This window comes from Brassica rapa, chromosome A09 (assembly GCF_000309985.2).
Source record: "Brassica rapa cultivar Chiifu-401-42 chromosome A09, CAAS_Brap_v3.01, whole genome shotgun sequence".
NCBI lineage: Eukaryota > Viridiplantae > Streptophyta > Magnoliopsida > Brassicales > Brassicaceae > Brassica > Brassica rapa.
In genome coordinates this window covers 33,875,069-33,892,717 of record NC_024803.2, presented here as the reverse complement: position 1 = coordinate 33,892,717, position 17,649 = coordinate 33,875,069, and the positions used below count along the sequence as shown (strand labels likewise).

Genomic DNA, 17,649 nt, shown 5'->3' with positions numbered 1-17,649 from the left:
ACAATTCATTTTTTAACATTTTCTTCTTAAAAGTTAATATTTCAATATTTTATAATTCTCCATATTTAGTATCTTTTAAAACAAATATTATAATTTTTTTTAAAACTAATTACTTGCTAATAGTTTTTTACGATTATTTATTGTGTAGACTTTAAAAAGAAAATAATTACTATCAAATATTTTAACAATATAGAATTGTAAAAGACTATGTAATAGTAATTTTCCTTTTCTAAAATTTTTTAAAAAAAACTGTGAAAGAGTATTTTGTAATGAAAATTTTCCTTTTCTAAGTTTCTTTTAAATAAACAAAAGAGAGTTATATCATATTTTTTACATATATCACAACTTTTTTTAAATAACAAATAAAAAATTACTTCCTTTTTAGAAATTTTTTTGTTTAGTTTTTTTTTTAATGAAAATTGTTATCAAATATATTTTACAATATATAATGTAAAAGACTATGTAAAAGTAATATTTCTTTTCTAAAATCCTAAAAAGAAACTTTAAAAACTATTTTTATAATGAGAATTTTCCTTTCTAAAATCTCTTTTAAATCCTAAACAAAAGAGAATTATATCATATTTTTGACACATATCACTATCTTATAGATTTGACACATGTCGCAATCGTGTTAATTAGCAACTTTAAAGAACCAAGCTTTATATAATAAGAACTGTGACATTTATTTTTTATTCAAAAATACATACGCCCAACTTATTTACTTTTTAAAGACATAGATGATTAGAATTCGGGGGCATCTAATTAATTAATGCACATACGTTATTCAAATCCATGCTTAATTTTTCTTTTATCTTTTAGGGTCAAATACATCTCCCCATTTATAAAAAAAAAAAAAAAATCAAAACAGTAAGTAAGAGATTTCTATAAAGTCCCGTGTCCCTTACATCCTTGTTCCTGTCAAACCCATAAGATATCTTTCCATCGCTCTCTCTATTCCTTTCTTTCTCTGTCGCCAGAAGCCAGAATGGTGAAGGTTTGGAATTTAGTGGCTATAATGCTTAGTGTTTTACTCCCACATGTTTCGTCGTATGATCGGCCGGCCACTCGGAAAAATATAGTGATGCATCCATCCAGCAACGATCCTGTGTCCCCGGAACAGGTAATTTACACTAGCTCTATATTTAATTTATGTATTTTGTTTCATTCATATAAATCGTTACATGTAGAATTTTGACCAACAAATCTCAAGACTTCTGTCTTTCACACATTAGATCTGTGTTAGTTTTCAAACACAGATCCGTTTAGTTTCTTACCAGTACAGAGTACTTGCGACCGATGCATTGAGATAATTAGGGTTAATTATCGCAAGATACATATACTGTTCACACATATGTTGTTGGAACCGACACTGTACTTTGTACATTTATTAATTACGAAACTATGAATTGAGACATTTTATTGATATATTCAAACTACAAACCTAATGCTTTTCTTGACAAAATACCTTACATTAGTACCTATATTTATTAACTGTGCCAAGGAAACATGGGAACTCTCCTTTTTTTTTCTTTTTCCATTTTGTCAAAGGAAACATACTCTCTAGTCTCTAGTCGCTAGATTCTTACTGGAATTCTACAACAGAACATATAATAGATAAATAAATTTCTCATAAAAAAATGTATTTCCACGGTAGTCAACAAACAGTCTAAATGCAAATAGTAGTATAGTAACCAAAGGGCACGTGAGTGCCCATCACGGCCATGTGACACATTTTCATGAAACCATGTGTCCGATGAAACGCATAGCAAATTTGCCCACTTTATGTCTTTTGTCCGTTAAACAGTCGTCTCGTCCCTCATAGGTTTTGCTTGTACGCTTTGTAGTTTGTACTTCCCGAATTTTGTTATTTTTATTAATTTATTTCTCTTTTGCTTAATTTTCTTATTCATCTAAGAGCATCTGCATCAATAAACCTTGAAAGGGATCATAATTTTAATTTTTTATTATTTTTTTCGTTTGATTTTTTTTTAAAAATAAAAAATAAAAAAAAATAAGCGGACCAATCGCGGACCGCCACGTGGCGTGGAGTCCGCGTTACAAGGGTGAATTCGTATCAGTGGAGAGAGCTCACACGAGCTGGGTTCACAATTTGTGGATTATTATAATAGTTTTTTTTTGGGAATTGTGTGAACTTTATATATGATCCCTTAATGCTGATGCTCTAAGTACCGAATATGTTATGCTGATTTTTAAACATAAAATCATAAATTGCAAGGTGCATATATCTCTGGTTGGGCCGGACAAAATGAGAATATCATGGATAACGAAAAACTCAGTCATGCCGACTGTTGTATACGGCACAACCTCCGGAGAATACGAAGGCTCGGCTAATGGAACATCCTCCTCGTACCACTACCTGCTGATTTATCGATCTGGCCAAATTAACGATGTGGTTATAGGCCCATTAAAACCCAATACAATTTATTATTACAAATGTGGTGGTCAATCTTCAACCCAAGAGTTCAACTTCAAGACCCCTCCTTCTCAATTTCCCATCAGATTCGCTGTGGCTGGTACTACACTTTTCTATTTTTTCCCCTCATTCACTCATACAGCTCTTTATATTTCATTTCAAAAATTATATGTAATATACAAACAAATATGTGATCATAGTTTTGTAACTTAATTCGTTATTTTGTTAATGATCTTGAAAATTGATGAAAAATGAAGGTGACCTTGGTACAACTGAATGGAGTAAATCAACATTGGACCATGTATCGAAATGGGAACATGATGTTTTTATCTTGCCTGGAGATTTGTCGTATGCTGACCTTTTGCAACCCGTGTGGGACACTTTCGGTCGCATGGTGCAACCACTTGCGAGCAAAAGACCATGGATGGTCACTCAAGGCAACCACGAAGTCGAACTTATTCCTGTCCTCCATCGTCAAAGTTTCACCGCCTATAACAACAGGTACATTAGCTCTTTTCAATCCAACCATCCAATTTATAGTTTTCATGATGCATGGAAAAATAAATAGAGAGTGATAACTTTTGCTAAATTTTTTTAGGAATTGTCATGTGAAGTTTATTTGATTAAAACGCACATTCACGCATATATTAAGAAAATAAAAATTCATGCGGTCTTAAATTTAGCTAGTAAATAAACGAAGATTTGTATATTGTTATGTAAGCAGTAAGTTGTTGGTATTTATATATATACTTGTGGCAGGTGGCGCATGCCATTTGAAGAGAGTGGCTCGACCTCGAACTTGTACTATTCCTTCAACGTTTTCGGAGTCCACTTTATAATGTTGGGGTCATACGCTGACTTCGAGCCTGGCTCGGATCAGTACCAATGGTTAGAAAAAGATCTCAAAAGCATCGATCGTAAGACCACACCGTGGTTGATGGCTGTGATACACGCACCGTGGTACAACACAAACGAAGCACACCAAGGAGAGAAAGAGAGTGTGGATATGAAACAGTCCATGGAAACTCTTCTTTATAATGCTCGTGTTGATTTGGTTTTCGCCGGTCATGTCCATGCTTACGAACGCTTTGTAAGTCAAAAGAACTTTTAATTATTTGTTTTGGATTCGTATAGCTAACTCTTGTAGTTGTTTGACAGAACCGAGTGTACGAAGATAAATTCGACAAATGTGGTCCGGTTTATATTAACATTGGAGATGGAGGAAACAAAGAAGGCCTTGCTAAAAAGTAAGATGATCTTCGTAAAATGCTTATTATTATTTTAAAACTGTTATACATATGATTTTGATGATGTCTATAACTCATATATATATATATACAGTTACCGAGATCCAACCCCAGCAATATCATTGTTTAGAGAAGCAAGTTTCGGGCATGGTCAATTGGTGGTGGTGAATGCGTCTCATGCACAATGGAAATGGCAGAGGAACGACGATGATGTGTCGGTAGAAAAGGATTCGGTTTGGTTAACAAGCCTCTCAGCCGATTCATCTTGTCAGATTTAAACCGTCTCCGTTCGTGTGTTTTAATAAAATGTGTCTCATCCCTTATATATTAATTGAGGAACATTTGAAAAGATGTAACCTCAATTTTGTATTAATTAAAAGAGGCCCCAATGCATAGGTGGCACTCAATTAGGTAGTCAATTACATTCAATTGAAAAATAAGTAGGTCCACATTCGATTTTTATATGTTGTTAGATACATAAGTTGGTCAAACTATATGATATAATGATATGATATGATATTTTCTTTCCTTAAATAAAACCTACGGAATTACCATAAATGACTAATATATATATAACAATTAATGATTTTAATAATAAAGATTTGATAACAATGTATATCTCCTCCATCACTTTTTGTTTAATTTTATATTATTAAAATAAATTAAACAATCAAATTAGCTATAAAAATAAAATTTAGATTTTTTCGTATATGTTATATTTTGAATTTTTTAAAAAGACAATAAATGACTAAAACTATTAAAATTATTATGTTAAAAATTAATGATCAATAGTTTAACATTTTTATTATAAGAAGATACACATGATTTTAAAACCATATGAGCAAAAAATATCATTTAATAATAAAATAAATATATATATATATATTAAACACTATATACCATAAGATTACATAAATATTTTAATATTAAAACTTTCAATGAATTTTCAAGAACATTTATAAATTATAAACTTATTAAAGATTTCAGATTGAAAATTTTGTTATCGATGATTTAAATATTTTGTTATAAAACGATATGAACGATCATAGAACCGTATGATTATAAATTCCTATTTAATAAATAACTATACAAAATATACTATTCCTAGAAAAATAGGTTGGTCCATCTTAACTTATATTACACTTTTTATTAAACTAACTATCGAATTGATAAATAACGTACCAAAAAATGTTTTGCACTTTCCTTAAATAAAAGCTACGAAATTACCTAATATGATTAACGTATATGTGAAAATTAATTATAATGAATAATAAATATTTGATAACAATTTTTGTTTCTTAGTTCTTTTTTTAATTTTATATTATTAAAATATATTTAAAAATCACATTAAATATATAATAAAAACATTTAAAATTTTTCTTATATGTTATATTTTGAATTTTTCAAAACGTCTATAAATTATTAGAAATTTGAAGATCTCCACTCTGAAAATTTTGTGATCAATAGATTATTTTTTTTGTCATAATAAGTTACAAATGATCATAAAATTGTATTAATATGAACTTTTATTTAATATTATAAGAAGATACACATTATTTTAAAACCATATGAGTAAAAAAATATCATTTAATAATAAAACATATATATATATATATTATACTATATACCATAAGATTACATAAATATTTTAATATTAAAACTTTCAATGAATTTTCAAAAACATTTATAATTTATAAACTTATTAAAGATTTCACACTGAAAATTTTGTTATCGATGATTTAAATATTCAGTTATAAAATGATATGAATGATCATAGAACTGTATGATTAAAAATTCTCATATAATAAATGACTATATAAAATATAATATTCTTAGAAAAATAGGTTGGTCCATCTTGACTTACATTATATTTTTTATTAAACTAACTATCGAATTGATAAATAATCTACCAAACTTTTTTTTGCACTTTCCTTAATTAGAAGCTACGAAATTACCTAATATGATTAACGTATATATGAAAATTAATTATTATGAATAATAAATATTTGAGAACAATTTTGGTATCTTAGTTCTTTTTTTTTTAATTTTATATTATTGAAAGATATTAAAAAATCACATTAAATATATAATAAAAACATTTTTATTTTTTCTTATATGTTATATTTGAATTTTTCAAAACGTCTATATATTATTAGAAATTTGAATATTCCCACTCTGAAAATTTTGTGATCAATAGATTATTTTTTTGTTATAATAAGTTACAAATGATCATAAAATATAACGCATATGAATTTTTATTTAATAAATATTCAAACTAAATAATATATATATATATATATATATATATATATATATATATATATATATATACACTAATGATTTAAAGCAACAAGATTGGCTGATCAATTTAGTCGTCCAGTTGAAATCTTTCAAAAGTATGTGAAAGACTAAAGTCAAAGTAAATATGGATTTAGAATAGTAGTTATATTTTACTAACCAAATACCGAAAAAACCGAACCAAACCGAAACCAACCCGATATCCGGATTGAACACCTGTAATCCAAATGAAGCCAAACTATTGTTTCATTCTCCAAAATATAATAAAAATAATAACTTAATTCCGCGCAAGGCGCGGGTCTTATCCTAGTAATTGATTATATCATAGTTGTCAATGTGGAATCGAATAAATCGATGTATTCATAGTTTAAGTATTCACACCAATATAAAATATTAAATTATAGTCCTTTGTTCAAAATCGTCCCCACAAAATATTTATTAAAATGTTTCAGTTTTAATGTTTAAAAGCAACCACCAGCGATGATATTGCTTGCATGCAGCCTAAAGCCTAAGAGCATCTCCAATCCCACTATAAAATTTACTGTAAAATGAAGTGGATTATACAATTGTGAACAAAAAAAATGGATTAATCCATATACAACAAATGAGAACGTAATAATTAAAGAAAATTATACAAAGAAAATAAAAATTCTCTTAGCTATGTCTAATATATTCTCAACGAAACACGTCCACATATTTGGTATACTGGTGTGATTTTTTTGACAACGTATATTGGTGGTAAACATTTCAAATGTCAAGATATTCGAAAGTTTTTTGACAAAATGATATTCAAAAATTAATTGGTAAGAAGTATGTGATAATGTGGCATAGATTTTGGAGGCAAGGATAAACTATCTACCCAAACCATCAATACTATTAAAACAGGAACATGTCCCATTGATATTAGTTGAGTCCAATTTAAAAAAAAAAAATGATTTTTATATAACTGCATCAAATATAACTGCATCAGTTGATATATTCATAATTATGTAGATAATTAAGTAACTGAATCTAAAATTAACTAAAAGGGACGTAGAAAGCAATTACGTTGATCAATTATATTAGAAATAATCAGGACCCACTTTACTCAATTATCTGACCCACTAAATAATATATATCTTCTTTTATCAAATAGTTAATCTGGTCATGGATTCTAAATCGTGTATTCTGGAAGTTTTTCTTTAATTTTATTTTACTTTTTAATTTCCAGTTCATAAAATGTTCCAAAATTTGAATTATCGTAAATGTTTTGTAAAGTCTGTACATAGTGTTTGTTATATATACCGCTAAGGAAAAAATGTACCGATAAGGAATATTTAAATAAGTTAAAAAATATATCATATATTGCTAATAGGTAAGATTAAATATAAAATTCTAATTTAATATGGATTAGATCAATTGTATATCCTAATTAAAAGAGATATCATATTTATTAGATAGAATAGATATGAAGTATATGTTTTAATATTTAGTCACAATATGTCTAATAGGTGCAAAACAAAATATAAACAAAATATGTCTAATGGATTAAAGTATATGTTTTTAGCTATTTATTCTTTAATCCTTCGAATAATGTAGTATTTTGTCAAAATCAATAGCATGCTTCAATCTGAAACTAAATATATATGAGCATATTCTAAATACAAAATTGAAGTATTTAACAAAATCATTTAAGATATAGAAAATTTAGTCCAACCAAAATCTAAAAAGTATATTTTTGGAAGTAAATTAAGATTATTAAAACTATTTAATTAAATTGATATTATTATAGAAGTATTATTTATAAAAATATATTCTACAAGTTTTAGTTAAAGGGTTTTAAATAGGTTATTCGATTAGAAAATATTTATTAAATGTGATTATAATTAAGGTTAGTGAAAATCATATTTACACATTTACATATATATAAATATTATTTATAAAAATATATTCTACGAGATTTATTTAACGGAATTTAAATAGGTTATTCAAGTAAAAATATTTATTAAATGTGATTTTACTTAAAGTTACTGAAGATCATACTAACCCATTTATATATATATATATATATATATATGACAGAATATATTAAAATTATTTTTTAAAACATTTTTCAAAAAACATTGTTCTGTTTTTGGTGCGGATTGAATTTGATATTAGTTTTCAGATATAACACTTTAAGAACCGCAATCATAATCGTGTTTTAATAGAATATATTAAACACAAATATAAATAAAAAAAAATAACAAAAATATAAAAAATAAATTATTCAAAAAAATTAAAACAAAAAATATACCCGCCCTTCGAAAGGGCGGGTCAGAATCTAGTTTTGGTTATTCTAGTAGTCGGAGCATCTCCAACAATTAACACCAATTTTGGTTGAAATTACATAAATTTAATGTTTTAGTGTCATATTATTTTTGTTATTTTCAGAAATAACACCAAATTTACACTAAAATAATATTAAATATTACTTAATTTTTCAGTTTTAATAATTATATATTTTTATTATTTGTAGTTAATAAATAGTTATTTTATCAGACTTAGATATTATGTTTGTTATGTATTTAATGTTTATAAAATTTACTTACATTAATATTTTTTGGCTTATCAATATTATACTTTTATGTATTTATTATATATAAAATATTAGTTATATTCAAAATTACAAACTATTAAATATGAAAAGCACATAACAAAATAATATATTTATTTTAATAAATTTTGTATTAGTTAGTAATACAAGTTTAAGTATATTATAATATAAAAAACAAAAATGTTATTATAATGTTTGATAATTTAATAGTAATTTAAAAATATAAATAGTATAGTATATTTTTAATTACAAATTTAAAATAATTAATAATAAAAATTAAGCTATGTTATTAAATGAAACTAGGCAAAGAACCCGTGCGATATCGCACGGACACTCATTTTATAAAAATAATATTATATAAAATTCATTTTTATAAAATAACTTTTATAAACATTTTTTACAATTACTTTTGAGGAAATACATATGTTACAAAATTTCTCGCATGCAACTATGTTTCTTTATTGAAAATACTAAAAACTATATTTCTTTATTGGTAATACTAAAAACTATGTTTTATTTATAGGTTTGGTTGTAATAAATTTATAAACATGTAAATACCAAATAAGATATATGTCTTTTAGTTCATTTATTTAAAAATCTCTATTTGAATCTAATTAAAAAGCAAACACATTCCAGTCTAATTTTTTACTAAATTAGTAAGGTAACTTACAATGAAAAGTAAAATATTCATGATTTTTTTTTCGAAACCATGTCAGACGTGTGCAGTCGAAAACATTACTATATGACAATTTTAAGATATATTATCCCTTAACATATTCTTCTTAGTATATCATCCATATTTTCTGTTTTATTAGACGTTCTTAAAAAATCAAACTGGCATTAAAAACTAATTAAAATTCAATTTAAAATGAAAATAGATTTTAAACCTTCAATATAATTTCGAGTTCTCAGTCAAACTTATTCATTATATGTATATTCTATAAAGAAAAATTCCCAAAAAAATGCATGCTTACAAATTAAGAAGCAGATTTTGGTATAATTACAATGTGTATACTGATACACAAAAACTATTTATTTTATAAGATTATGTATTATAAGAAATATTAAAAAAATTGTAACGACTTAAAAATAAATAAAAAACGATTCTTAATTATTCACAAATTTTAAAATCTTTATATCTCTTTGTTGACTAATCTGCTGACAAAAAAAAGACTAATATACAGTTCCAAATTCTTAACTAATTAAAATTCATTTTAAAATGAAAATAGATTTTAAACCTTCAACATAATTTTGAGTTCTCAGTTAAACTTATTCATTATATGTATATTCTAAAAAGAAAAATTCCCAAAAAAATGCATGTTTACAAATTAAGAAGCAGATTTTGGTATAATTACAATGTGTATACTGATACATAAAAAGTATTTATTTTATAAGATTATATATTATAAGAAATATTAAAAAAATATTGTAACGACTTAAAAATAAATTAAAATCGATTCTTAATAATTAAAAAATTTTAAAATCTTTATATCTCTTTGTTGACTAATTTGCTGACAAAAAAAAAAGATTAATATACAGTTCCAAATTCATTACTTGAACTGTTGAAAACATTTACTAAATTACCGCACATAATATCTTTTGGTAGTTCTTATTTAAATTTAATAGTCTGGAAATTTTGAAATCAAATAAAATCATTTGTAAGCTCTATCATGTTTTTCCAAAAGGTGTGACAAAAAATTTATAATGGCTCAAACATAACTACAAAATTTTCAGTTTAATGATTTACTGAAATATGTCAATATATTTATTTCCATTAAATATTTGAAGAAAGACTTTAATTATAAATGTATCAAAATTATTCAAACTATTTGTACTAAAATCATTGATTTCAACACTCTCATTTATTAATGACACATAAAAAAGCCTTATCTTCAGATTCATCGTCATATAAGAAGTCACCAAGATTAAAATGAAATGAGTTCATCAATGGTGTTGTGGTGAAGTTTTTGAAGATCTTAGATTGTATTATAAATCAGGCCGCAACTTTCATCCGTTAATAGGCCATAACTTATATCAAATTTTGTAACTCTATGATTCATATTTTGGACTGAGGAGTGAATCTGCAAAATAAAAACGAAAGCTAAGTTTATAAATCAGTGAAACAATAAACTGAAAACCTTTATTTACTGGCGGTAATTTATTGAAATTCTTTGAATGTGGTCTGGGTTATCAAAGTAGACACTTTTCTTAAATTAAACTGTTTTTTTTTAAGAAATAAAATATTATTACCAAACCTGTTGTTTATAAATATGATAGAAAAACAGATGAACATAAATAAGAAGAATTTTCTGAGTTCACTTCACAATTATAAAGATAATGATTAATTGCATACCATGTGTTGCCACACAATCCAAAGTAGAAGATGATTGCAAATCTCTTAAAAGAAAGATCAAAAAATAATTAAGATAAAAAAAAATTAATAATAATTAAGATCGTTTTAAAGAAGTAAAGATGAAGATGTAATAGTAGTTAATAGTAACAGTTAATATATTGATGACAAAAAAAAGTAATAGTTATATATTGAGTAAAAGGGTAATAATTAAGAATATCAAAATTTTAGTTAACGGTTAGGAAAGTTATCTCGTTTGAAAATATGACTTTTGTTGTTTCCCTTGCTGCTTTTGACTTTTAAAGTTATACATTATTTTTGACGAATAAAAAGTTATACATTATTTTTGACGAAAAAAATATCATAGATTATTTTATATGTCATGATTTGGACGTTAACATGTTAAATAGTTTTACAGAATTGCGACATCAGGACAAAATATCGTCCCTAACATTATTTTATACTTAATGTAATTTGACAACTTCTTTTCAATTAATGTAATTTTTAAGATGAAATTATACAATTTTTAACATTAATTACTGAAAAGACACATATATAATTTGACAACTTCTTTTCAATTAATGTAATTTTAGGATAGAGCAACACAACCTTTGACATTAATATATATGTGTAAAAACACAACTCTTGAACTAAAATAAGTGAGATTAGCGACAATTTTACTTTGACAAATGTATGATCATAGACTATTTATGGATTTTATTTGAATAGTTACATCTTTTCAATTTAAATGGACGCACTCTTTTAACATAAAAGTAATTATTTGAAAAGATATTTATATAAATAGTTACCACTTTTCAGTTTTAAATAGATACTTATATGTTTATGACAACTTATCATATACAAATCAGTGACCATTTTTTTATCAAGTATTAATGACCATTTTTTTATTTGTCACCTTTGAACAATTCAAATGGTGTCTTTTCATAAAAGGAAATATAGCTAGTAACTTTTCACAGTATTAATTGTGACCTTTCACGAACAAAATTATAACCGTCACAAAAAATATTAGGTTAATTAAACCGCATGCATGCAAAATATTTTTCATTCCTGAGAATCTTAATATGCATGTAGATGTGGACAAAACAAAGTTCCAGAGTAAATCGCATGCATGCATTCCTTGTAAACTTTTTGTTATGAATTCTATATATAATGTAAAGCAAAGAATTCGTTCACGTATGACTACTATCGACAAAAATCCATAACAAAAGAAGAACAAATTTCAAGCACTTGTTCAACCATTGCACATGTTCGTTTATGTTTCAAAAGAATCAAAACTTACAGAACCTTAAACGTTATAACCAAAAAATATTTCCAGAAACTTAAATGCCACAATGCAACATTTCCAGGTGCCGTGTGTATATAAATTGTTTATGAATGTACACTTAAATACATGTTTTACGTTTAAGCTGGACATGATTCTTTACGTTTCTAATCCAACATCAGAATTCATAAATGCATGCAAAGCATTAATTCATGCATAAAATGTTTAATTATTTTTACCAAAAAAAATGTTTAATTATGCCGACCCTAGCTTCTATCACGAACACTCACTAATAGATGTAATATGTTCGTTAAAAAGATGTGAGAAGGATACACGTGATGGTTCGGGAAAATGAATTAGAAGTTATGTTGAAGGAGAAAACATGATAGGAGAACTTGACTCTAGATCATAATGGCAAGCGATTTATTCAAGCTCGGAATAAAAAGATTGCAGTTTGGACAAGACCTCCTGCTGGTTATGTTAACTGTAATGTTGATGCATCGTTCGATCATTTGAATATGTTTTCTAAAAATTTGTATCCATGTAATTGCTTAGAACTTTTTTCCACCATTTTTTATTAGTTTGATTAGTGAAATTTTTATTTTGAAAATGCATGGTAGAGACTATTTATAGATTTTAAAAATCTGTTTGAATAGTCACAACTCTTAAATTTGAATAGTCGCATTCTTCCAATTTAAAGATAGTTATTTTGAAAAAAATACTTATAAGAATAGTCACGACTTTTCACTTTTTAAAAGATACTTATATGAAAAGTCACAACCATTAAACAATTTTTAGAAAAGATACAACCTTCCAACATTAAACTTTTAGAAAAGACACAACTTTTTAGATATCTTTTACAAAAGATACAACCTTTCAACATAAGTGGATTCATAACCTTTGGAATTAATTGAGATTGCTATTATTAGTAGATATGATAAATATGTATTTTAAATATTTGGTGTGATGAATAGTATTACCCCAAATTTGGTGTAACACTGTTTACACTACACCAAATTTGGTGAGATAGAATTAATTTTGGTGTTTTGTTAGAGGTGATATCTTTATATATAAAAGACAGTTTAGTCTCTTCTTAGGCCATCCACGTAAGCCTCCACATGGATAAGTCGCTTCATCTCGCGATGACACGTGTCTCTAAAGACGGAGCGCTGCGTTTCATTAAACGGAACGCGTTATCTTCTGGGCTTGACTCGATCTTTCTGTGTTGGGCCTTTTGTACTCACGGCCCGAATGATGTCACGACGTCTCCAACCCTAATAACACATTACTCTCGCGTATCTCTTTTCTGCGCCGGCGACGCGTGACGTCTGCGATTCATCCCTCTTCGATGAAACGGCCGTAGTTATGTCGTCGTCTTTATTCCAATTGCATTCAATCCCTCACTCAGACTCTTCAATGGGCCTTTTGATCCCGAGCGGTGTGGATCTGTATAAATATGTAAGTATCTATAGATCTCCAACACATCCTCTCTTTCTTTCTCTTGAGATTTTCTGATTCCTGTTGCTATGGCTATTTTGAGAGTCTTCTTCTCTGACCTGAAGTCCGGCAAATGCTCTTCCGTCGTCGAGGCCCGGCTTTTACGGTTATGGGAGGCAAGGAACGTCAAACGCGGTGGCGAGCTGATGTGGGTTGATATGCTGCTTATGGACGTGAATGTAAGTTTGATTCTTCCTGTTCTCCTTAGATCTGTTTACGTCATTTTTCTGATTTCTAAATCTTATATGTTTCAGTCGACTTTGATCCAAGCTACTATCAACGCAATTCGGCTTCCAAAGTTCCGAGAGAGGCTAGCCGCCGGGACAATGTACTCTGTTTCTTGCTTTGACGTGGCTCGCTGTGCTCAGAACTTCAAGCTTGCGGACTCTTCTTTGATGATCCGGTTTAACGATTCCACCGAGTTTGACGTGTTTTCTGATCCGGTCTCGCCAATACCTGCAGAGGGATTCCGGTTCCGTAACCAAACCGAGTTGGTTGGTTTAGCCAATACAAACACTCAGCTTCCAGGTACAGATGTGATCATATCGTACATATGTATATTTATCTGTATGGGTTTTGTGCTTTACGGATTAATGTCTGAATAGCCACTGAGCTCTCTGATCTCAATATTGAACCTGTAGATATTATTGGTGAGATCGTGGTGGTGAAGAGCACCGTGTCTGATCATCCGGAAGACAAAAACCGTGTCATGGTCACCGTCAAACTAGAAAAGTGATTTATTTTTTTTCTTTAAAATCTTTTATATTTGCTTAATCATTTTAGTTGCACTAACTTTTGTTATATATGTGCAGTGATGTGTCGGTCACTCTTAGTTTGTTCGACGCTCAAGCCGTTTCATTTCACCAGAAGCTTGGAGGCATGCGTGGTGATCCTAAAGTGATTGTTGCCACAAGCATAAACCCGAAGATGGTTGGAGATATTCCGTTGCTTATTTCGTATGTGGCATAAATTAATATGTGTAATTCCTTTTTCAGATATTTTTTCTACTATGTGTAGGTCGTTTATTCCTCAACGCGACGTCAGGAACACATGTTTATTATGATAAGGAGACACATGCAGGAGAGTCTTTATTTTACCGGTAAGCTTGGTCTGTTTTGAGTATGTAATCATACGTTGAGAGTTTGTGATGTTAACTTCGTGAACTTATGTTCAGATTGGTGGCTAGAGACACTGGTCTTCCGTCCGCCGCACCTCTCTTGAAGTCTTATGCGAAGGTTAAGCCTGTGACAATTGCTGAGCTTAACCATTTTATCACTACAGATCCGCTCCAGGTAATGAGTTATGTATATGCAATTAGCTCATTCGTGTTTTTATATATAAAGATTGTTTTTTGACTGCACGTAATGTTGACGTGTAAGCAGCAGGAAATAGATTTCTTATGTACTGGGAGAGTTTCTCGAGTTGAAGCGGACAAGGGGTGGTGCTATGTTGCGTGTTCTAAGTGCAGCAAGAAGTTGCAGCGCATTGTCACTTCTTTCGAATGTGCGCGCTGCAATAATCCTCATGCGGTCGGATCTCTGCGGTATGTATCGATTTGTTATAATATGATAGTTGGTCGCCTTTTTGATCACTTGCATCACACTGATTCCACTTCGGTTTATTTGTTCTCTTTTAGTTATCGCGTTGAGATGGTTGTAACTGATGATACTGCGGAAGGGACATTTGTTTGCTTTGATGGTGTTATGACTAAGTTGCACAATCTCAGGGCAAGTGAGGCGGTTCAGTTACTGGTAAGATATACTTTGATTACTTATGTGGTTATTATGTAATGTTGTTGACACTCTCGATGCTTCCATTTGATGACAAGGCTGAAGAAGGAGTGAACCCTGAGGATTCCGTGATGCCTCCGTTCGTTGCAGGAATGGAAGGCAAGACCTACACTTTCCAGGTCCGTGTCACACCCTACAACTTCACCGTCAATCACCAGACATTCACTGTGTCACGTATCATCAATGAGGTTGAGTGTGCACCAGCTCCAGACTTTGTCGATGATGTAAGTGCAATATTTGTTATGGTATTTCACCATTAGCATATGCAACGTATAACAATTTGAATGTAACAGGGGGGTGATGACAATGATGATGATGATGCGCCAAACGGGACGATCAACCGTGAGAAGTCTGGTTCCAGCAAGGGCAGTTGTGAGTCATCAAAGAGTGTTGGAAAGGAGCCAGTCGGTAATGTGCGCAAGAGGGTGCGTATTGCTTGAGATGGATCTTCGATAATCATCTCTCGATGTTCTGCATCTTAATAATGTTTCTGCATTCTAGTTTTTCTCAGCTTCCTCTATCTATGTTATGGATTTTCTACATTCACGTTTTTTTTTTCAAACTCTCTACTTTATGGTTGTTATGAATGCCTTTTATCTTGAGTTAACATAAGTTAAAAAAAAAGGAACAAGTTGATGCTTTATTTGATTTCGATGAGTTAATGAATGTTAGTGATTATTTTATTAAAAGATTTAGTGTTTTATTTTAAATTGTGCATGTAAGACCATCTCCAACCCACCCTTATTTCTATCTCTATATTTTCCCTTAAAATAAAGAAACTCTATTATAGAGGTGAAAATGCTCCAATGTATGCCTTTATAATAGAGTTTCTCTATTTATAGGGGAAAATATAGAGATATGTTATTTTCACCTCTAAATATAGAGGCAAAAAGTAACTTTCCTCTATATTTCCCTCTAAAATAGAAGAACTATATTATATAGGCATACATTAGAGCATTTTCACCTCTATAATAGAGATCTCTATTTTAGAGGAAATTATAGAGGTGTACATTGGAGATGCTCTGGACGTTCATAATCATATTATGGACTACAAAACCTTTGGGTACGTTAATATGAGTGTGTATACAGTCCACGGTCTAATATAATTATGTATATGAGTGTGAAAATATTTAATGTTCTTTAAATTGTGTGCATAAACTGACGTCCATAATCATAAAAATTCACATGTGTATATATGCATCATGAAAACCAACAAAAGGCCTTGAATAATTTAAGGATGCTTTGGGGGGGGTTTGGGTCATACTCACGTAAATCATTTTATAAGTTAGTCTAATGAAGGATAACGAAAACTAAACTTTTGAAATAATAGCGAAGATTACTCTCATAGTAATATATGATACTAAAATTAATTATACTAGAGATTTTGTTCGGGCTACGCCCGGAGTTAGACAAATATAAATGTATTTAATATAATAATGCACATATATTACATCCCATTTTATAAAATATGAACCATATACTAAATTAGAAAGGACTAAAACTGACTGTTATCAATGTACTATCTAAAACTATATATAGAAAGATCAGCAAATGTGAAATGAATAAAGAATAGTTAAATCTAAGTTATGATCCAAATTTTTTTTATCTTATATATTGGATTGTCATGGAAACAAATTATTAATCATAGATAAAATTGCGATAAAAATGAACCATGTATTACACGTGTAAAATTTGAGAACATATTACATCACTATTCTAACATAGTAGATATTCAAAAATTTATATTGTTTGCTTGAAATCAGTGAGCTTGCACTATTAATTAACAATGAAATTCTAAGTTACGGTATTAGAAATCTTGTATGGTATTTAGAATCAATATGAGTTGATGCCACTTACAATGATATTTTGATAACTGCTACCCATTATAGAACAATCTTCAAAAGGTCGCCAAAAAGCCTCAAAAGTTTACATCAACAATTTATTTAAACCTAAATCTGAAGAGTTTATAAACTTTAAAACTATTATGAATTATTAATAATTTTAAAACATATTCTATATTTTTTTTCATGAAAAGAAAATTTTCTATGATTTATTTTCATATTTATTTTGGTTCATTACCAATAATTGTTAATTCAATTATCTTCTTTAGGAGTAATGTGTCTATTAAATGTTAGGGGTAATAAATAATAGTACTACTAATCATTTAAATTGAAAC

The 17,649-nt window shown here is 28.6% G+C and overlaps 2 protein-coding genes across 4 annotated transcripts; both read left to right on the top strand.

Annotated features, from left to right (window-relative positions):
* The first annotated feature begins 850 nt into the window (after window positions 1–850).
* Window positions 851–6,553, top strand: LOC103841212 (probable purple acid phosphatase 20). The gene is made up of 7 exons (XM_009117731.3): window positions 851–1,120; window positions 2,237–2,534; window positions 2,692–2,935; window positions 3,194–3,524; window positions 3,593–3,681; window positions 3,776–3,998; window positions 6,291–6,553. The coding sequence occupies exons 1-6, from the start codon at window positions 986–988 to the stop codon at window positions 3,957–3,959; spliced, it is 1,281 nt and encodes a 426-aa protein (XP_009115979.1). The 5' UTR covers window positions 851–985; the 3' UTR covers window positions 3,960–3,998; window positions 6,291–6,553.
* A 2,283-nt stretch (window positions 6,554–8,836) lies between these two features.
* Window positions 8,837–16,121, top strand: LOC103841209. Of its 3 annotated transcripts, XM_033281117.1 has the most exons (11): window positions 8,837–13,644; window positions 13,729–13,862; window positions 13,938–14,211; window positions 14,325–14,415; window positions 14,496–14,620; window positions 14,701–14,782; window positions 14,858–14,975; window positions 15,066–15,226; window positions 15,320–15,434; window positions 15,512–15,697; window positions 15,767–16,121. In XM_033281117.1, the coding sequence occupies exons 2-11, from the start codon at window positions 13,830–13,832 to the stop codon at window positions 15,911–15,913; spliced, it is 1,332 nt and encodes a 443-aa protein (XP_033137008.1). In that variant the 5' UTR covers window positions 8,837–13,644; window positions 13,729–13,829; the 3' UTR covers window positions 15,914–16,121. The 3 variants fall into 3 exon arrangements, with proteins under 3 accessions (XP_033137008.1, XP_033137007.1, XP_033137006.1); XM_033281116.1 differs by having other exon boundaries at window positions 8,843–13,862; window positions 15,069–15,226; XM_033281115.1 differs by having other exon boundaries at window positions 13,480–13,862.
* Window positions 16,122–17,649: the final 1,528 nt, after the last annotated feature.